The sequence below is a fragment of the Crotalus tigris genome, unplaced genomic scaffold (assembly GCF_016545835.1).
Source record: "Crotalus tigris isolate CLP2741 ecotype Arizona unplaced genomic scaffold, ASM1654583v1 scf7180000020104.566533, whole genome shotgun sequence".
Taxonomy (NCBI): Eukaryota; Metazoa; Chordata; class Lepidosauria; order Squamata; family Viperidae; genus Crotalus; species Crotalus tigris.
Genome location: NW_024097859.1, coordinates 150094 through 171781, shown reverse-complemented (window position 1 = coordinate 171781; position 21688 = coordinate 150094). Strand labels below are relative to the sequence as shown.

Here is a 21688-nt window from a genome sequence, read left to right as displayed (position 1 = left end):
CTCTATCGCTCCTTTCCTGTCAGAGCCGACCGGCGGCGGAGAATGACACGGGCGGCGGCGGCGGCGGCGGCGGCGGCGCTGATGCTGCTGGTTCTGGGCCCGGGCGAGGCGGGCGAGGCGGGCGAGTCCGGCGCGGTGACCTGCGGCTCGGTGGTGAAGCTGCTCAACCCGCGTCACGGGGTCCGCCTGCATTCGCACGACGTCCGATACGGGTCCGGTAAGACCCGGGTTCCTCGCTTAGCGGGGGCGTGGGGGGAGGGGCGGGTGTGGGAGGGGCGGCGCGCTCTCTGCACATGCTCAGGGGCGCTCCCGTCCCTACCGGAAGCGGCTTGTGGGACCCCCCCCGGGAGGACCGCCCCTCTCCGGACCGCAGACCCCTTATTTGGGGGAGGGGGGGTCCTCTCGCCCCCCCGTCTGCTTCAGGGTCGTGAAGAGTCACGTGGTCCTCATTTTACGACCACAATAAGGATCTGAATTACTGCGGCGAAGCAAGGCGGCGGTCAGGTGAGGCTCACCGTGGTCGTTAATTGAATCGTGGGGTCGTTAAGTGAATCCGGCTTCCCCTGTTGGAAGCCAGCCCGGGAAGCCTCAAGTGGTTGCCACCGGTTTACAAGGGTCTGAATGTTGACTGCGAGGGCGCTACGACGGTCGTAAGTGCAAGGACCAGTCGTCACTTACTTCAAGGGCCTGGGTGCGGTCTGCACATGCTCAGGGGCACTCCTGTCCCTAACACAAGCAGCTCACACCACCACGAGGCCGGATCTTTTCTCCAGACGGGGCCCAGACCCCATTGGGGGGGCTTCTCGCCTTCCCCGACTGCTTCACAGCCCCACAATCAGTTGCTGGTCCCAGGGATAAGAGACATGTACGGGCAGCCCTTGACTTACAGCGGTTTGTTTACTGACCGCTCAGAGTTACAACGACACTGGAAAAAGGGACTGATGGCCGTTTTCCACACTTACCGCTGCAGAATCCCCAGGGTCACGTGATCAAATGTGGCAACTGACTCACATTTATGATGGTCGCAATGTCGCCTGGCCAGGTGACCCTTTTTCTGTTCTTCTGACCAGCAAAGTCAATTGAGAAGTCAGATTCATTTAACAACCCTGCTTCCTTGGGATCACCTGATGGTGCCCTTTCTCAGCCTGGTCCCACCGTCCCCCTCACAGCACAAATAGCCACCAGCAACTCAGAGCAGCAGCAGAGGGGATTTGAGGGCTTCCACCACCCCCCGCTTCAAAGATTTTTGGGTGCGTCTAGCGGCGAGCGGGAGAGCATTATTGTGAACCAACACCACACCGGAACTGGTGCCGTAGAAAATCCCACCAAATGTGAAGATGCCAAAGGAGTAACTGCTACTGAAGTTCACGAAGCATGGTTCAACCATCAATTCAGACATCTACTGTGAAACCTTACGAAAACTCAGACGAACCGTCCATAACAAACGTCGGGGCCTGCTGACTTCTGGTGTGGGATTGGTTCATGATAATGCTCAGCTGCTCACTGCTGGATGCACCTAGGAACTTCTGAAGCAGTTCTGTTAGGATGTTTTTGGTCACCCCCCCCCATAGCCCAGATTTGGCACCAAGCGACAACAACTAAATTTCAAACCTTGTAATACGTTATGACAAGGGCCTCCATTTAAATGGTGATTATTTTAAAAAATCATGTAATGTTGGACAAAGAGAGAAGCAACCTAGAATTAAGGAGAAACTTCCTGACAGTGAGGACAATTAACCAGTGGAACAGCTTGCCACCAGATATCATGGGCGCTCCATCACTGGAGATTTTTAAGAAGAGACTGGACAGTCACTCGTCTGAGATGGTATAGGTTCCCCTGCTTGAGCAGACAGCTGGACTGGAAGACCTCCAAGGTCCCTTCCAGCTCTATTCTATTCCTATATTTTATTTCTATATTCCATTCTATTCTATTTTATGTTCTATTCTATTCTATTCTATACTGTATTCTATTCTATCCTGTAATTCTATTCTATTCTGTATTTCCTATTCTATTTCTAATTTTAATTCTAATTCTATCTTGTAATTCTATTCTATTCTGCTCTATTCTATTCTATTCTGCTCTATTCTATTCTATTCTGCTCTATTCTATTCTATTCTATTCTATTCTATTCTAATGTCTATAATAAAAGTTCTGTATCTGCGAGTGTCTGTTGTTGATAACCAAATGGAGGTTTATTTCCGAATTGCCCTCGTATTAATCGCTGTCATTGAAGGGTTTTGCAGGGTAAACAATCAGGAGGGAGGTGGAATGGAGCTGGCGGGGTTGAAGTCACCTACTATGTGTGTTTGTTCGACCAGGCAGTGGACAGCAGTCAGTGACCGGAGTCACAAGTGTGGATGACGGCAACAGTTACTGGCGAGTCCGGGGCAAGTCGTCCAGCGTTTGCGAAAGAGGCATCCCAGTAAAATGTGGGCAGACGATCCGCTTGACCCACATCAACACAGGCCGCAACCTGCACAGCCACCATTTCACGTCTCCCCTTTCGGGCAACCAGGTGAGGCAGCCAGGTGACCGTGAATGGCTAGCAAGCGAGGGCCCTTCCGCCCTTGTGGAGCTGGCAGTTCGTTTTTAAATCCGGAGCCGCTTTGCAGAGTGAGGTGGCCATTGCATTAAATCGGGTGGGGGGGAACTCCGGCCCCATGGACTTCAATTCCCAGAATTCATGGCTGGCTCAAGAATTCGTGTGGGTGGGTTGAAGTCCACAAGTCATAAAGGGGATGTAGTTCCCCACCTCTGTATTGAATGAATGAGTGAATGAGGAAGAAAGGAAAGGAAACGAAAGGAAAAAATAATAATATAATAATAGTAATAGTAAAGTTGGAAGGGACCTTGGAGGTCATCTAGTCCAACCCCCTGCTCAGGCAGGAAACCCTACACCATTTCGGACAAAAGGCTGTCCAGTCTCTTCTTAAAAACTTCCAGTGTTGGAGCATTTACTGCTTCTGGGGGCAGGTTGTTCCACATAATAAAGTTGGAAGGGATCTTGGAAGTCATCTAGTCCAACCCCCTGCTTAGGCAGGAAACTCTATACCATTTTAGAGAAATGTTGGAGCATTCACAGCATTCACCAGGTTGTTGTTCCACTGGTTAACTGATCTGTCAGGAAGTTTCTCCTTAGTTCTAGGAAGGAAGGAAGGAAGAAAAGGAAGGAAAAGAAAGTTGCACTTGTATACCCAGGTCTCTTACTTCTACAAGCCCACGCTGGGTTCTGTGGCAAGGATGCTTGTGTCTTTGCCTGCAGGAAGCTGCTCTCTTAGGGTAAAGACCCCCATCTGCTTGGCTCCTGCCCGGGTCTCTGGCAGGGGTCCTTGCCACCCCTGCTGATTGGACGAAGAAGGCTGGCTCCCCCTGTTGATTTTTTCAGCCTTCTCTCATTGCTCCAACTCAGTAGAAGTAACTCCATCTCTGCTGCGGCCAAGGATCAGGGAATTGTAAGGACCCCACCTCTGCTAACCCTCCAAGAAAGCAGAACGGGCATCGTCTCAAAAGGAAACTTTTATTAGGGGTTAGTGACAGCAAGGACATCAAGGCGAGATCTGGGGGAAATCCCGCTTCACCGGTATCGTTAAACCAGCCATCTTCCTCCTCCCACCAAAGTCATCGTGTCCTTTTGAAATCCAGCCGATCCACAGGGGACACGATGTTTGGGTAACTGGCACCAGTTGCGGGCATCTCAAGGTCTCCCCCGGTTTCGTTTCTCCGTAGCTGTCCGTAGCTCCCTGATAAGGGAGCCACGTTCCTTTCTCAAGGGGATAGAAAAAGGAAGAGGAAAAGCAGAAAGTGAAAGCAAATTCCCCCCTCCCCCTCCCCCCCAGCAGAATGGCAGGCCCCAAACAAGAGCAGATGTGCAGGGAAAACAATAAGGATTGGGGGACCTGACAGGAGTCTTATTTACAGGTGTTTCGGGGGGGGGGGAATCTCCTGCTTCTGGAGTGTATTTCATAGAAAACTAGGGCTGGAAGGGACTTTGGAGATCTTCTAGTCCAGGGGTTCTCAACCTTGGCAACTTTAAGACTTGTGGACTTCAACTCCCAGAATTCCTCAGCCAGCAATGCTGGCTGAGGAATTCTGGGAGTTGAAGTCCACAAGTCTTAAAGTTGCCAAGGTTGAGAACCCGTTCTAGTCCAACCCACTTGCCCAAGGGCGGAGTCCTTATACCATTCTGGACAATTAGCTGTCCAATCTCTTAAGAATCTCCAGTGGTGGAGCACTCACAACTTCTAGAGGGAAGTAGTTCCATTGGTTAATAGTTCTGACCGTCAGGAAATTCCTCTTTAGTTCCCGGTTGATATCTTTCCTTCCTTCCTTCCTTCCTTCCTTCCTTCCTTCCTTCCTTCCTTCCTTCCTTCCTTCCTTCCTTTCTTCCTTTCTCCCTCCCTCCCCTCTTCTCTCTCTCCCTCCCTTTTCCTCTGCTCTATGCAGGATCCTCGTACCATCCCTGGAGGGAAGCGGTTCCACTGATTCATTGCTCTCCCTGTCAGGAAATTCCTCTTTAGTTCCAGGTTGATGTCCTTCCTTCCTCCCTCCCTCCCTCCCTCCCTCCCTCCCTCCCTCCCTCCTTCCCTCCCACCCTCCATTTTCCTCTGGTCTATGCAGGATGCACTGATTCATTGCTCTCCCTGTCAGGAAATTCCTCCTTCATCCCATCCTCAGGGGCTTTGGAGGATGTTCCTCGTTGCACACTCGTCCCTTCCCCTTTGTACCCACCGAACGCACCCAGCCGCCCCCTTTGCCATAGGGCTCTCCGGCAACCGAAGCTTCCCCGTCGTTCCCATGACGGCCACCCCTCCCTTTGCGCAGTCTTTGAAATGTCCCTCCCCGTTCTCCGTTCCAGGAGGTCAGCGCGTTTGGGGAGGACGGTGAGGGAGACTTCCTGGACGACTGGACGGTCCTGTGCGACAGCAAGTATTGGGAGAGGAAGAGCGAGGTGCGGTTCAGGCACACCTCCACCGAGGTGCTTCTCTCGGTCACCGGGGAGCAGTACGGACGGCCCATCCACGGGCAGAGGGAAGTTCACGGCCTGGCTTACTCCGGCCAGGACAGCTACTGGAAAGCCATGGAGGGCATCTTCGTCAAGCCTGTGGAATTGCTGAAGGCCGACCTCTACCACGCAGAGCTATGACCTTAAAGGGGCCTTCTCAACGCCCTCAGCTTCAGACCATCAAGTCTTTTCCAGGTTGTGGTTTGATGACCCAGACAGACATGGGAGTGGTACACGTTGCTCAGACGGGGCTCTTTCCCACCAGCTACCAAGGACAGCGGCGTTTCTGCCCTGGTTCTCGGCCCGCGGCCCGCTGCTGACCTTCAAACCTGGGGGGGGGGGTCTGGGAATCCGCCGTAAATAAACATTGGATATCAAAATACTTGTTGCAGGTAGTTGGGTGTTTCTTCGCCGGATTCTCACACTAGCTCGAAGTTACAACGGCACCGAACAAATGGCTTGTGGCCGTTTTTCACACTTACGATCCTCACAGTCACGTGATCCAAATTCAGGCCCCTTGGCAACCGAGTCATATTTACGACGGTCGCAGTGTCCCAGGGTCGCCTGACCTTTTGAGACTTCCTGACAAGCAAAGGCAATGGGGGAAGCTGGGGTGCTTGTACACCCGTGTGATTAGCTTAACAACTGCAGTGATCCACTTAACTGTGGCAAGAAAGGTCGTAAAACGGGGCCAAATCCACAACTGTCTCACTTAGCAAAAGGAATGTGGGGCTCAATGGTGGTCGTAAGTGGAGGACTACCTGAGCCATCTGCCCTTGGGAAGGGTTAGGTCAGGGGTAGGCATGGCTGGCTCAGGAATTCTGGGACTTGAAGTCCACGAGTCACAAAAGAGCCAAGGTTGCCTACCCCTGGGTTAGGTGGACAAAATGGCCAGGCCCAAGATAAACCCTTGGCTGATTGGACCGCCCACCACCCCAGGAACAGTTCTTTGGAAAAGGGGCTGCAGGGCACGTTTAACAGGAGATGGGCAGCATATACGTTTCATCATGAATAAGTAAATAAATAAAAATAGAGATGGATGTCTGAATGGATGGATAGATAGACAGACAGACACGGGTGGGTGGGTAGGTGGATAGATGGATATGTACATATAATGGAGAGGAATTAGAACATTGATACAGAGATACATACATAGATATGCAGAGAGATATAGAGAGAAAACGGATGAAGAGATAGAAATACTTAGATGATAGAGATACAGTAGATCAGGGCTTTTCAACTAGTGGTACGGGTACCACCTGTGGTCCATTGGCACCTGGCAGGTGGTACGTGACCATCCTAGAAAAGTGGTAGCGGGGGAGGGGAATGAGCTGAACTGGTGGCAGCACTACACAAGCCTGAGCGAGAGACGGCTGGAGCTGTAGGGCTGTCAGGGCTCAGTGGAAGTGCCAGGATCAGCGCCAGGCTGGAGCTTGGCGCTGATCCTGGTGCTTCTGCTGAGTACTGAAGAAGCACCAATCAGCTGGAAAGCAGCACTGATCCTGGCGCTTCTGCTGAGCCCAGAAGAAGTGCCGATCAGCTGGAATGTTGCAGCCTCTCCGGGTCTTGTGATTTACATTCAGATGCTTGGCAACTGATTCATATTTATGACAGTCACAGCGTGCCAGGGTCATGTGAAGTGACCCAAACCTGCTGCAACCACCCAGCAGACGGGGGGGGGGGGAATAAAAACCAAACACCCCCCACCCCACCCCCCTGCCAATCCCCAACAGAAATGCTCACAACAATGAAAACCTCAGATAAGAGGAAGAGCTCGGCCGGGCGGGCAGGCAGGTGTCTTGCTCGGCTGTGGCTTGGGGGGCACTTTTTTCAGTGCCATTGCAACTTTGAACAGTCACTAAGCGAACTGTTGTAAGTCGAGGACTACCTGTACTTTATCACTTTTTTCCTTTTTTTTTCCCAAGTTTTTGACACCTTGCTAGGCAACTGGTGGTACTTGGATATTGCCATATCCTAAAAGTGGTACAATGGGTGAAAAGGTTGAAAAGCCCTGCAGTAGATGATGGGTGGATAGATAGATAGATAGATAGATAGTGCTTTTTTCTGGGGAAAAAAAAAACAGGTGCCGGAACTCACGTCATACAACCCACCTTGCCTACCCTACAAGGTTCCATCCAAAAATGGTGCTGGAACTCCGTTCTGGGCGTTCTATGAGAAAAAAAGCCCTGGAGAGAGAGAGAGAGAGAGAGAGAGAGAGAGAGAGAGAGAGAATTTGAATTGAATTGAATTGAATGGGACCTTGGAGGTCTTCTAGTCCAGCCCCTGCTCAAGCAGGAAACCCAATACCATCTAAGACACAGAGGAGTCATGTGCCTCTTCTTTCCCAACCTGGGGCCTTTGAATGTGCGCGGACTTCAACTCCCAGAATCCCCCGGCCAACCACGTGACGCTTCTAAGGCGCCCGCGTTGCCACACGCCGGCCTTGAAGGCAGCTGCTCGCCGTCCAAGCGGGGGACTCGCTTTCCCGGCAAGCTCTAGGCGAGTTTTCGCCGCGCCTGCGCAGTACGGACCCCAGGCAACCCTGCCTCTAAGGCGGGGAGCGACAACCCGGCGCCCGCCGGAAACTGTGTAAGGGGGGGGGGGTTGGACACAATCCCCGCCCCCGCCCCTGCATTTGCCCAATCGAGGGGCTTCCCCGCAGCTGATCCCGCCTTCCAGCGAGGCTGGCCCCGCCCTCCAGCGCTGCGAGGCTGTAGGGGCGGGCCCTTCCTGAGAGGTCGCGGCTTCCTCGCCCCGCCCTTCCTTTGCGCCCGCCAATGGCTGCGCCGAACGGCCGCCCGCTCCCGCTCCGCCTCCTCCCCCTCCTCCTCCTCCTCCGCGCGCGCTCCCGCTGGCCCCGCCCCTGACGCCGCCGGTGACGGGCGGTTGGAGCGCGCCCCCTCGCGCCCCCCCCCATGGCGGTCCCTGTGCTGGGCGTCCTCCTGCTGGTGCTGCTGGTGCTGCTGGGCGGCCTCTGCCTGGGCAGGTAGGCTGGGGGGGGGTTCTCCCCCTCCCCTCGCTTGCCCCCCCTTCCCGGCACGGAGGGACCCCCTCGCTTCCCCCCCCCGGTGGCAGGGTCTCCCTCCTCCTTCCTGGGGGCGCCTGGCCAGAGTCTCCCCCCCCCGCCCTTCCTGCCACCTGTCTCCACCTGTGGGTCCTCTTCCCCCTCCCCTCTGTGTCTTCCCCCCCCCCCACTGTTGGAGGAGCCTCTGGGGAGGAGGGGGCCTCTGAGGGCGTGCAGAGGGTCTGCTGGCACCCCGGCTTTGGAGGAGGTGGGGGGGACCGGCTGCAGGGGGTTGGCCCCTGGGGGCTTTGGCTGGCGCCAGCCCGGGAAAGAGGGAGGGGGGGTTGCTTGGGAGCAGAAGGGGGGTGGGGAGGGGAGATGGGACACCCAGTGGTGCTTAGGCAGGGGTCTCCCCCCTGGGCCGCTTTTAAGACCTGGGTGGACTTCAACTCCCAGAATTCCCCAGCCGGCATAATTAAGACCAGGAAGTGGGGCTGGCTGGGGAATTCTGGGAGTTGAAGTCCACATGGGTCTTAAAAGTGGCCCAGGGGGGAGACAACTGGGCTTGTCTACAACCTCCGGGCTATTCTAAAGTTGGAGCAGACGATGGGGGGGGGCCTCCCCTTCCCTGCCCCTGCCTCTTTGTTGCTTGCAGGTGGACCTCAGTTTACGACCAGAACAAAGCCCCACATTTCCATTCCTAAGCAAGGCTGTTGTTAAGTGAGCTTTGCCCCATTTTGTGAAACAAATCAGTGCGGTTAAATTAGTCACATGGTTGTGAAGTGAATCCAGCTTCCCCATTGCTTGTCACAAAAGGGGGTCACATGACTCCAGGACCCTGCAAGCGTCATAAACATGAGCCAGTTGCCCAAGAGCTTGAATATTGATCACATGACTGTGGCGATGCGGCTACGGTCGTAACTGTGAAAAACGGCCATGCCGCTTTTTTTTCAGGGTCATAATTTTGAACGGTCACTAAATAAATGGTTGTAAATCAAGGACTACCTGTCCTGAATTAAGAAAACAAAGTGAGCTTTGGGGGAAAAAAGTCAACTGTGCATCATTTACTGTTACCTTACTTAATAGAATCGAGAAGAGAATAGAGAATAGAATATAGAATAGAATATAGAATAGAGTAGAATATAGAATAGAATTAGAATAGAGAATAGAATAGAGAAAAGAGAATAGAATAGAATAGAATAGAATAGAATAGAAAGTAGAATAGAATAGAATAGAATAGAATAGAATAGAATAGAATAGAATAGAATAGAGTTGGAAGGGACCTTGGAGGTCTTCTAGTCCAACCCCCTGCTCAAGCAGGAGAACCTAGACCAATAGAAATAGAAATAAATAGAAATAGCAATAGAAACAGAATAGAATAGAATGTAGAATAAGAATAGAATAGAATAGAATAGGAAAATAGAATGGAATAGAATTAAAATAAGGAATAGAATAGGAAAATAGAATAACATATAGAATAGAATAGAATATGGAATGGAATGGAATAGAATAGAATAGAATAGAATAAGGAATGGAAGAATAGAATAGGAATAGAATAGAATAGAATAGAATAGAATAGAATAGAATAGAATAGAATGGAGCTGGAAGGGACCTTGGAGGTCTTCTAGTCCAGCCCCCTGCTGAAGCAGGAGCAGAAATTTTCATGAGAAGAAATTGGTTCTTTCTTACCCAGGTTAAAAAATGCCCAGTTTCCTCTCCTTAAAAAAATTAAGTGACTCTTGGCTTTGGCTTCACTGACCCCTCTGTGTGGGACCCCCCCCAGGGGCTTTCCTTTAAGGGAGAATGTAAGCCGGGGCTTTCTCAGAGGGCTGAAGCACCAAATAAGGTTCACGCAGGTCTAGTTCTATAGGTGAAGTCCAGGAATGTCTAGCTGGACCTTTGGGGACTGTCCTCCCCCACACCCAGCCCCAACTGGCAGGTTTAATGCAAGCCCACTTCCTGTCTTGTTTCTTTTCTTTAGTGAAAAGGGGTGACACAATAGCAGTCTTCCCATACTTGAGAGGCTGCCAGAAAATGGCTTGTACACAAACAGTGTAAGATCTCCTGCTTGAGTAGGGGGCTGGACTAGAAGGCCTCCAGGGTAACCCTTCTATATCCTGTTAAAGGGGGGGTCTACTATTCTCCAAGGCATCTGAAAGCAGGACCAGAAGTAACAGATGGAAGCTTAACCAAGAGAGAGTCAAACTAGGAGACAGTGAGGACAATTGATCAGCCGGAACTCCTTGCCACCAGAAGTTGTGGGTGCTCCACCACTGGAGGCTTTTAAGAAGAGATTGGACAACTATTTGTCCGGAATGGTCTACCTCTAGCGGTCTCCTGCATGAGCAGCGGACTGGACTAGATGACCTCTGTGGTCCCTCCCAACTCTCTTAATTAATCAGTGAGCGGTGTGGATGCTCCATCACTGGAGGCTTTTAAGAAGAGATTGGACAACTATTTGTCTGGAATGGCCTAGCTCTAGGGTCTCCTTTTTGAGCAGGGGGCTGGACTACATGACCTCTGGAGTCCCTCCCAACTCTGTTACCCTCTTGTTTTGTTACCTCACAGATTAAAAAACAAAAGCGGGTTGCTAGCCATGATGGATGAAGGAAAGGGTTGGGCAGAAAGGGACGTGGTTCACTCAGTGCCTGGGTGAGGACAGTTATTAAACAGAAATGTGCAGGATATGGCAGATTTGCAACACGCTCACCTTATTGGTGAGATGGACATCAGATCAACCGGGGGTCCCCAATCCCCGGTCCGTGGACTGACCTGCTAGACAGTGGGCCACGCAGACAAACGAAGCCCCATCCACGGGATGTCGGCAGCACACAAAAACACGCCCCTTCCAATCCACGGAACCGGTCCCCTGGTGCCCAAAAGACACGGATATCAATGTCATAAATAAATAAATGTTGAATTGTTCTGAGCTTGCCAGAGTTCAGAGGGATTGGTCTGATCCAGGGGTCTTCCAACTTGGCCCTTTGAGGACTTGCGGACTTCAACTCCCAGAATTCCTCAGCCAGCGTGCCTGGCTGAGGAATTCTGGGAGTTGGCTGGGAGTTGAAGTCCGCAAGTCATAAAAGGGCCAAGTTGGAAGACCCCTGTTCTAATCTAATGCTTCTCAACCTTGGCAGCTTGAAGATGGGTGGACTTCAACTCCCAGAATTCCCCAGCCAGCTCTGCTGGCTGGGGAATTCTGGGAGTTGAAGTCCACCCATCTTCAAGCTGCCAAGGTTGAGAAATGTTGCTTTGACCTTTCATTGGCAGTGCTTCAAGCTCTTTTCACCATTCCAGGCAGGTTCTGAGTTCAAAATGCGCCTCCTTTAATGTTTGGAGAAGGAGAGGAGGAGCAGCTGCGTCTGGCCATTGAGTTAAATGACCCCTTCTGGCCCTGTTAGTTAAAGGATGCCCTGGTCTGTCCTCCCTGAAGGTGGCTCCTGTACATACTGATTACCAACTGGTGCCGGCGGCGTCTCCAGGCCGAGCTGAAGATCCAGTCGTTCTGGGTTTGGGGGATCCAGAATCTCAGCTTGAAGTTTCAAGAAGAGCAGCAGACGGTGGTGAGTAAGGAGCGTCTTGTGGTCTCCTGAGGAGCAAGGCTTAACTCCTTTGGGTCCAGCTCTCTGTGGGTTTCTCCTCTCTCCGGGAGAGAGCATGCGGTCGTATTGCACGAGATAAGCCAGGAGTCAACACAGTAAACAGTGGTCTATAGTAAATGGTGGTTTATCTTATACCATCTACAACACCAGGAACAATAGATATACCTGTGCTAATAAACAGGATCCAACAAACCACAGTTATAGCAGGCAACGGAAGAGAGAGAACACCTCAGCAGAGCCTTCCCTTTATACCAAGGCTCTTAAAGGGACACAGACCCTGCTGGCTCTTCAAGAGATACAGACCCTGCGGAGTCATTCCCATCCTTACATCTTACATTACATAAGCTGGTTAGCTGTTAAATCAATACCTTGACACGTTCGCCTCTGGGCAGGTCCCTGCAATGACGCCATAATTCTATTATTTATCTATTCATCTATTACTTATTGCATGTACATGCCAATCCATCTCACTGTTGAAGCGACTGTATTGTTATGGCAAGGATTATTTTGGGGTGCTGGAAGGTGGGCTGGTGATCATTTGTTCTGCAGGACACGGGCTGCGTAGGTCCTCTGTAGCCCCCCCCCATGTAAAACGATGTTGAGACTCTGGAAAGAGTACAGAGAAGAGCCACAAAGATGATCAGGGGACTTGAGGCTAAAACATATGAAGAACGGTTGCTGGAATTGGGTAGGTCTAATTTCATGGAAAGAAGGACCAGGGGTGAAATGATAGCAGCCTTTCAATATTTGGGGAGCTGCCCCAAAGAAGAGGGCGTCAACCTATTCTCCAAAGTACCTGAAAGCAGGACAAGAAGCGACGGATGGAAACTCATCAAGGAGAGAAACAACCTGGAACTTCAGAGAAATTTCCTGACAAGTCAGAACAATTAACCAGTGGAATGACCTGCCTCCAGAAGCTGTGGGTGCTCCACCACTGGAAGCTTTTAAGAAGAGATTGGTCAACTGTCTGGAATGATATAAGGTTTCCTGCTCAAACAGTGAGTTGGACTAGAAGATCTGTAAGGTCCTTTCCAACTCTGTTATTCTGATCTACATAATAATAATAATAAAGTTGGAAGGAACCTTGGAGGTCATCTAGTCCAACCCCCTCATTAATCAGTGGAACGGAAGTTGCCTTCTGTGGTCTTCAACTCCCAGAATTCCCGAGCCAGCATGAGGGAACTATGGCCCCTTCGTGACTCCTGGACTTCAACTCCCAGAATTCCTGAGCCAGCATGGGGGAACTATGGCCCTTTCATGACTGGTGGACTTCAACTCCCAGAATTCCCGAGCCAGCATGAGGGAACTATGGCCCTTTCATGACTGGTGGACTTCAACTCCCAGAATTCCTGAGCCAGCATGAGGGAACTATGGCCCCTTCGTGACTCCTGGACTTCAACTCCCAGAATTCCTGAGCCAGCATGAGGGAACTATGGCCCTTTCATGACTGGTGGACTTCAACTCCCAGAATTCCCGAGCCAGCATGAGGGAACTATGGCCCTTTCATGACTGGTGGACTTCAACTCCCAGAATTCCTGAGCCAGCATGAGGGAACTATGGCCCCTTCGTGACTCCTGGACTTCAACTCCCAGAATTCCTGAGCCAGCATGAGGGAACTATGGCCCTTTCATGACTGGTGGACTTCAACTCCCAGAATTCCTGAGCCAGCATGGGGGAACTATGGCCCCCTCATGACTCGTGGACTTCAACTCCCAGAATTCCTGAGCCAGCCTGGCTCAGCTTGGAAACCTCTCCCTTTCCCCTCAGCACGGCTATTCTGGGAGTTGAAGTCCACGAGTCATAAAAGCCAGGGTTGCCTACCCCTGGTGTAGGGTCTCCTGCGCAAGCAGGGGGGTTGGACTAGAAGACCTCTAAGGTCCCTTCCAAGTCTGTTCTTCTGCTCTTTCAGGAGATTGACAGCATCTGGATCTCCAGCAGGCTCCTGAACAATGACGTGCCGTAAGCCTCCAGGGTATTTGGGGGGGTCTTCTGGGCTCTGGGTGTTGAAATGGGCGCCCCCCCCCCAGCCTCTCACCTGAGACTCTTCTTGGGGAGAAATCCTGTCTCAGGAGGGGGACCCTGGTTGCCTTCTGGGGAGGACCCAGCTGGGACAGCCAGAAATCTCCCTCTCAACCGAAATAAACCATCAATGCACGTGGGAAGTTGGTCCTTTGGATTCTGTCACTCTGGGCGCACGAGGTCCTCCAGCTGTGACTCTCGGGGTGGGCCGCCCCTCCCCGCCTCCAGTGGCCCCCTCTCCCCTGCCTTCCCCTGCAGGCGCTACCTGGCCTTGTGCTTTGGGGAGGTGCGCATCCGGCTGGATCTTCAGAAGCCCACCACCCCGCAGCCGCCCCCCGCCCCCTTGCCCCCCGGCCCGGCCACCGGGGTCCCGGACGAGGCGCTCTCCCTGGGGCCCTCGCTGCTGCAGCTGCTCAGCCAGGTAAGGCCCGGGTCCCTTGGGGTCCTCCTCCCTCTCCCCCGCCCTTGGCTGGCGCTGCCCACCATCTCCCTCCCCTCTCTGCCCCCCCCCCAGCTCTGCTCCTTCCACGTGGACTCGGTGAACGTGATGGTGCTGCACGTGGCCGCCTCGGAGTCCCTGTGGCACGTCCAGGTGTCCAGGTCCCAGGTCCTGCTGGGCTGTGACGGCAGGAGGTGAGTCCCACGGCTGGGATCCTTCCCACTCTGGGGAGGAATGGGGCGGGGGGGGGGAGTGGCTGCACGGAGACCCCCTTCGGGCCCGGCTGGAGTCCTGGGGAGGGGGCCCCTGTTCCCCCCCCACGCAGGGCCAATTCCTGCCCCCTCCAGTGGGTGCGGCTGGGGAGGGGGTCTTTGCATCCGAGGCCTCCTGCCCCTCTGAGCTGCTCTCCTCCCCCCCCCCAGCGTGGCCTGCGAGCTGACCTGCGGCCAGGTGAACAGCAAGGTGCTCAAGAGCAGCCAGCAGGTAAGGGAGGCCGGGAGGGAGGGGCAGTCGAGACCCCCAACCCTGCCTTCAGGTGTGTCGCCCGGGTTAAAGCTTATTTTGTGTTTATTTACTTATTCCACTTTTATGCCACCCATGTCCCTTATCGGGTAACTTTTGGTGGCTATAATGGGAAAGAAACAACCTGCAGGGATTCTTGGGCTGAGAACGGGGGGGGGGGTGGGCTGGCACCCAAGAAGCCCCTCCCTCCCTACCGCCCCTTAAGGAACATTTCATGTCCACTTTAACAATCCTTGCCTCCGTTTTAAATTTCCTACTCAGTTTTTTATTTTTAACTTTTTATTTGTAAACTGCCAAGAGTCCCTCTAAGAGGGAAATGGGATTGATAGGTAAGTAGTAGGGAGGGACAGTGGGAGAGAGAGAGGGAGAGAGAGGATGGAGGGATGGATGATAGGTGGGTGGGTGGGTGGGTGGATAGATCGATAGGTGGGTGGGTGGGTGGGTAGATGGGTGGGTGGGTGGGTGGATGGATAGGTGGGTGGGTGGGTGGGTAGATGGATGGATAGGTGGGTGGGTGGGTGGGTAGATGGATCGGTTAATGGGTGGGTGAATGGATGATGGATGGATGGATGGATAGGTGGGTGGGTGGGTGGGTGGGTGGATGGATGGGTGGGTAGGTGGGTGAATGGATGGATGGGTGGATAGGTGAGTGAATGGATGGATAGGTGGGTAGGTGCGTGGGTAGGTGGGTGGGTGGATGGATGGATGGGTGGGTAGGTGGGTGAATGGATGGATGGGTGAGTGGGTGCGTGGGTAGGTGGGTGGGTGGATGGATGGATGGGTGGGTAGGTGGGTGAATGGATGGATGGGTGGGTGGGTGAATGGATGGATAGGTCGGTGGGTGGGTGGGTAGGTGGGTGGGTGGATGATAACAGATTTGATAGATGATGAATGGATGATAATAGATTGACAGATTAGAGAATAGATTGATATATTATGGATAGATAGATGAGGAAGAGAGAGAGAGATTGGTATGTTGATAGATGAATGGATAGATGATGGTTGAATGATAGAGAGAGAGATGGATAGAAGACAGAGGGATGGATAGATGATAGATGATATAAATGTTATAGACAGACAGATTAGGGCCCTGCTCAGCTGGGGGAGGGGTCTTCCCTGGAGGATTCTGGCCCAAGGGCTGGACCCAAACTGAGCTGGCTGCAGGATTCACAGTGGCTGAGGTCAGTTGCCAGGCCAGCTGACCCACAAGGGTAAAACGAGGGCTCCCTCTCTCTGCCCACCTGCAGCGGTCTCCTGGCCTGGGGGATTTCAGCGGGGGGGTGCCACGTTTGGTGGGCTTCCTCCAAGGGGCTTCCCCTTTTCTCCCTCACAAGCTGTCTCCCTCTGCCCAGGACGACGCCTGCCTGGCCGAGCTCTCCCTGGCGCTCTCCGTCTCGCTGGACGTCAGCCTGGCCAAGCCGCAGCTGCAGAGCGTGGCCCTGGGGGTCTGGGGGCTGCACGCCGAGCTGCACGAGGGGCTCTTCCACAGCGAGCTGCTGCGGCGCATGGGCGGACGTCCCGGGAAGGGGGCAGGTGAGGAGCCCAGGGACCCTGGAGGCAGGCGTGGGTGAGCCGTGGGCAACGCAGCAGCAGCAGCTCCCCTGGCCGAGCGTGCCCCTTTCCTGCCAGCTGGCCCTGCTCTTCCAAGGCCGGGGGGCCGGGGGTCAGGTGGGCAGGCCGTTCAGACAGGTCAAAGGGGGCCAAGAGGGGGGGGCTGCTTTGCCCCACATATCTGGGTCAGTCGGCTGGTGCTTGGGTCTGAATCGCCGATCAGTTGCTTACTCCAGTGTTTCCCAAACTTGACCATTTTAAGGCATGTGGACTTCAACTCCCAGAATTCCACAGCCAGCGTTGCTGGCTGTGGAATTCTGGGAGTTGAAGTCCTCATGCCTTAAAATGGTCAAGTTTGGGAAACACTGGCTTACTCCATCCTTTGCTGGTGCCCAGACGAACGCTTGGGGGGGGGGGCTTGGCTGCTCCCGCCCCTCTGCTTCACGGGGCCCTGGGGGCTTTCTTCCCCCTCCTGCTGACCCCCAGATTCCCCGAAGGCCCTCGGTCTGGGCCTGGCCGGCCTAAAATACCTACCCTCACGGCTGAAGGTAGATCTGGAGAACACCAGCCTGGTCCTCTCCATGAACAGCCAGAAGAGGTAAGGGGCTGGCGGCGGAGGAGGGGGTCTGCTCTGCAGGCCTGGCCTTTGCCCTTCGCCCACCTATCCCTCCGTGCCTGCAGGGGGCACCCCCAAAGTGCCCCGAGAGAGCAAGCAGGGGCTCTAAACTCCAGAGGATTTTGGGGACCAGCCTCCCCCACCCCAGGAGATGCCGGACGCGGTTGGAGGCAGCTTCCGTCTCGCCCCCCCCCTCCAGGCACCTCAGCTGGACCCTGAAGCTGCTGCATTTCGCCCACCAGTGCGACGAGGAGCAGATCCCCCTGCGCAGCTTCACCCCCACCTGCGACCTGCCCCAGATGAGCGTCGAGCTGGTGCTGGAAGGCAAGTCGGGGGGGGGTTTCTGGGGGGGGGGAGGCCGCTGGTCTGCCCTGCCCCAAACGAGCCGGTCCCGGTGCCCCAGAGGAAGGGGCGCAGGAAGCCTACGGCAGGAAGGCCGTGGAAGGGAGGGGAGGGAGGGGCTGCCCGCTGCCTTTTGGGTGGGGGCTGATTTTTTTCACACACACCCCCCCTAGAAATTGGTCGGTTTAGGGATGGGGGTGTTCTTGGTCCACAAGCGTCTGAAAGCCCCTTACCCCCCCCAGCTGCCAGCAAAATGAGCCTTACAGGCAGTCCTCGACTTATAAACAAAATGGAGCCCCCCCCGTTTCGGTTGCTAAGTGAGACATTCCTCAAGTGAGTTTTGCTCCATTTGACGGCCCTTTCTTGCCTCGGTTGTTAAGTCAGCAACACGGTCGTTAAGTGAGTCCGGATTCCCCGTTGACTTGTCAGAAGGTCGCAAAAGGGGACGCTGCAACCGTCATAAAATCGGAGCCGGTTGCCAAGCGTCCAGATTTTGATCCCGTGACCCTGGGCAGGCTGTGACGGTCATGAGCGTGAAAACGGTCACCAGCCGCCTTTTTCAGTGCCGTTGTAACTTTGAACGGTCGCTAAACGAACCGTTGTAAATCGAGGACTCTCTGTAGCCCTGGGAAGGGGTCCCCGGGTAGAAGGCCATGGTGGGCGGGAGCCCCTTTGATTCAGGGACCTCCAGGTGGAGGGGGGGAGACCCCTCAAATCTCGCCCGCTCCCCGAGTTGCAGCCGGCCATTTGTGCTGGGAGGGGTGGGAAAGGGCACCACCAGGTGATCCAGCTCAGCCCCGCTCCCTCTGCCCCCCAGATGGGCTGCTGCTGTCCCAGAGCCGCCAAAGGATCGTGTGCCTCAACCTGTTGAAGGCCAGCCTGCAGGTGAGTCCCCTGCGGCCCTCGGGGTCTCTCCCCCTCCCCCGAACGCCCCCCCCCCACGGCCGCCCCTCCCTCCCTCCTTGCCTCCGCTTCTCCCCCTGGCAGGTCATGGCCATCGACGTCTCCGTGGCCGTCCTGCTCAACACCTGCATCGTCCACTACCGGCACCAGGAGTTCTGCCACTGGGCAGCCATGCTGGCCGCAGCCGAGCGCAGCCCCGCCTGGCCCCTCTCGGCCCAGCACAGCCCCCCCGGCCGCAGGTGAGTGGGCGCCTCCTCCCGCCAGCCTCGCAGGGGGGACGCGGCAGGCGAGAGGTCAGGGGGCCCTCCACTTAACGGCCACAGCGCAGCCCAAAACTCCCGTCGCTAAGCGAGACCGTTGTGCCCCACCTTAGGAGCCTCCTTGCCACCTTTGTGAAGGGGATTGCTGCAGTTGTGAAGTCAGTTGTTAAGTGAATCCCGCTGCCTCCCCCTGTTGGCTTTGGCTTGTCAGAAAGTTGCAAAAGGGGGACGCAGCGACGGTCAGAACTGTGAGCCGGTTGCCGAGCGTCTGAATTTGGATCACGCGACCAAAATTGGGGAGGCTGCGACGGTCGTAGCTCTGAAACATGGTCCTAAGTCCCTTTTTTCAGGGCCGTTGTGACTTTGAATCGTCACTAAATGAGCTGTCGTAAGTCAAGGACCCCCTTCAAAGCAGCGCCTTCTAAATGGAGCTGCTCAGGATGCGCCCCTCTCCCCCCCAGTCTCCTCTAGGCCGCCACCTGGCGCCATATAAGGGCAGTCCTCGGCTTACGAGCATTCGTTTAGTGACCGTTTGAAGGTAAAAAAGCGACTTACGACTAGTTTTCACCCTTACGACCTTTGCAGCATCCCCAGGGTCACGGGATCAAAATTCAGACGCTGTGGCAACTGACTCCTTTTTATGACGGTCGCAGCGTCCTGGGGACATGGAGGGAAACTAATCAAGGAGAGAAGCAACCTAGAACTAAGGAGAAACTTCCTGACAGAACTATTAACCAGTGGAACTCCTTGCCTCCAGAAATTGTGGGCTGGAGGTTTTTAAGAAGAGACTGGACAGCCATTTGTCCAAAATGGTATAGGGTTTCCTGCCTGAGCAGAGGGTTGGACTAGATGACCTCCAAGGTCCCTTCCATCATCATCATCATCATTATTATTATTATTATTATTAACCTGCTCTCCAGAAGCTGTGAATGCGCCTTCCAACACTGGAAGTTTTTAAGACGAGACTGGACAGCCCTTTGTCTGAAATGGTATATAGGCTTTCCTGCCTGAGCGGGGGGGGGTTGGACTAGAATCAGTGTTTCCCAAACTTGACAATTTTAAGGCATGTGGACTTCAACTCCCAGAATTCCACAGCCAGCGTTGCTGGCTGTGGAATTCTGGGAGTTGAAGTCCTCATGCCTTAAAATTGTCAAGTTTGGGAAACACTGGACTAGATGACCTCCAAGGTCCCTTCCAACATCATCATCATAATCATTATTATTATTATTATTATTATTATGAAGCCCACGGGAGAAGCCGGCTTCGCCAAACAACTTCAACTAATGTCACAACTTCAGTGATTCGTAAGAAAGGTCGTACAGTGGGGCAAAGCTCACTTAAGTGTCTCGCTTAACAACAAATGTTTGGGGCTCCATTGTGGACGTAAGCCGAGGACTTGCCTGCTGTAAATGTTTTTTCTTTTAAAGTCTGGCCAGTTTTCAAACTCAAAACTTTGCGGAGAAGGGAGCGATCCAGGTTTCCGGCTGACTAGCCGGAGCTGGCCAGTCGGCCTGCATTCCGGGCTGCAACTGGAAACAGGCCGGACCGGCCGAGGGGGGTCCGAGGGGCGGGTCAAAGCCGGTTCTGAGCAGCAAGAATTTTGCCCCTTGTCGCACCCAGAAGGGTCTCGGCCACGGGATAAGGGTCGTGTCGAAGAAATGGTGGAAGAGAACCGTTGTTTAAAAAAAAAGATGCAAAATGACAGAACGGATGACAAAATCTTTTCTGAAATGATTTTAAATAATTCAATTGAGTTCTGGATTTGGCCCGTGGCACATTTGACCCCTTCCACACTCAGGAGGTCATTGACGCCCGTAGCTGAAGCAGGGAGAGTTCTGCAGAAAAGCACCTTTCAAAAGTGTGTGTGTGTGTGTGTGTGTGTGTGTTTGTGGAGGGGGGAGGCTTGATCAAGAAAAATGACATTCCCACCCAATTCCCTAAAGAAGAAAGGGTCAGGGCCCTCTGCACGTGAATCCCAGAGGTCTGGGGACACCCTAAACCAAGGTTTCCAATGTTGGTCCCTTTAAGACTTCTGGACTTCAACTCCCAAAATTCCCCAGTCTCCTCAATTCTGGGAGTTGAGGTCCAGAAGTCCATAAGTGGCCAAGGTTGGAGACTTGGGTGAGGGATTCTGGGAGTTGAAGTCCACAGGTATTAAAGGGGCCAAAGTTGGAGACCTGGCTAAAGGATTCTGGGAGTTGAGGTCCACAAGTCCATAAGTGGCCAAGGTTGGAGACCTGCCTGAGGGATTCTGGGAGTTGAAGTCCACAGGTATTAAAGGGGCCAAAGTTGGAGACCTGGCTGAGGGATTCTGGGAGTCGAAGTCCACTAGTCTTAAAGTGACCATGGTTGGAGACCTGGCTGAGGGATTCTGGGAGTCGAAGTCAAGAGTGTTAAAGTGGCCACGGTTGGAGACCTGGCTGAGGGATTCTGGGAGTCGAAGTCCACTAGTCTTAAAGTGGTCATGGAGACAGGCTGAGGGATTCTGGGAGTTGAAGTCCACAGGTATTAAAAGTGGCCACGGTCAGAGACCCTGGCTTCAGAGTCGGGCATCCTCCTTGCCTGGATTCAATTTAACCCCTCTGGCCATTTGCAGCCTCTGGATTCTGGGTCACGGCCTCCTCAGGATCCCCAGGCAGAATGGGGGGGGCAGGGGGGGAGGTTGATGCTTTCTGCCTTGTTAGGCATGGTAGCCAAGAAGGTGTCCATGTCCTCCAAGTCAGGATCCCCTTTTGGGCCAAAGCCCCCCCTCCTGTCTGGGATGTAGACATTTAACCCTGTTTCCTACTGACCCCCCCCCCATCCTGGTTCCCCCCTCAGGATGCCGCAGATCCTGGCCACCATCATCCTCAGCGCTTCCGTCTCCAACGTCAACCTCTCCGTGCAACTGGGAGACACCCCGCCGTTCGCCCTGGGCTTCAACTCCATCTCTCTGGGTGAGTGGCTCCACGCCCAGCTGCCTTTCTGATCTCCCCACCCTCATTTTTCCCAGGGCCACGATCAAAAAACCCCTTCCCGTTCCCGTGGGAGTGTAGCTCTCCTGGGGGTCCCAAGTGACCCCTCCACGGGGGATTCTGCCGAGGCCGGCAAGGCCCCCCCCCTTCTCCCCCGCCAACTCCAGGCTGCAGTCATCCCTGTGATTGGAGCCGTCCACCATCTTTGTTTTCCCAGGATGCCCTTGAGACCCATGTAGGTTACAGAGGCATTCTGGGAAATAGAGGTGCTGTTCTTGGCCAGCTCCCTGCCTTCGTTCATTCATTCATTCATTGAATTGATATGTCACCCATTTCACTCTCTTGAGCCACCTTGGGTGGATTACAGGAGTATAAAAACAAATATAAAGTCAAGAAGAGAATTAAGATAAAGTAAGATAACCTTTATTGCCATTTTTTTCTGTGGGCACACTGGCCCATATTAAAAATGGAAT

The 21688-nt window shown here is 53.9% G+C and overlaps 2 protein-coding genes across 4 annotated transcripts in view; both read left to right on the top strand.

Moving 5' to 3' along the window:
- The first annotated feature begins 7 nt into the window (after positions 1-7).
- On the top strand, positions 8-5385 carry SDF2 (stromal cell derived factor 2). Its single transcript, XM_039365549.1, has 3 exons — positions 8-217; positions 2320-2516; positions 4857-5385. Exons 1-3 carry the CDS (start codon positions 43-45, stop codon positions 5142-5144), a joined length of 660 nt encoding a protein of 219 aa, XP_039221483.1. The 5' UTR covers positions 8-42; the 3' UTR covers positions 5145-5385.
- A 2454-nt stretch (positions 5386-7839) lies between these two features.
- Positions 7840-21688, top strand: part of KIAA0100 (KIAA0100 ortholog) — a 51979-nt gene continuing 38130 nt past the window's right edge. The window contains exons 1-12 of one of the 3 annotated variants that reach the window (XM_039365523.1): positions 7840-7989; positions 11441-11570; positions 13519-13568; positions 13887-14049; positions 14143-14261; positions 14490-14550; positions 15942-16122; positions 16627-16738; positions 16956-17080; positions 17916-17983; positions 18086-18240; positions 21082-21197. In XM_039365523.1, coding sequence (XP_039221457.1) covers positions 7919-7989; positions 11441-11570; positions 13519-13568; positions 13887-14049; positions 14143-14261; positions 14490-14550; positions 15942-16122; positions 16627-16738; positions 16956-17080; positions 17916-17983; positions 18086-18240; positions 21082-21197 — 1351 coding nt within the window. In that variant the 5' untranslated portion in view covers positions 7840-7918. Of the gene's footprint in view, positions 7990-11440; positions 11571-13518; positions 13582-13886; positions 14050-14142; positions 14262-14489; positions 14551-15941; positions 16123-16626; positions 16739-16955; positions 17081-17915; positions 17984-18085; positions 18241-21081; positions 21198-21688 lie in introns of those variants that run through there. The other 2 variants (XM_039365524.1, XM_039365525.1) reach the window with 2 other exon arrangements.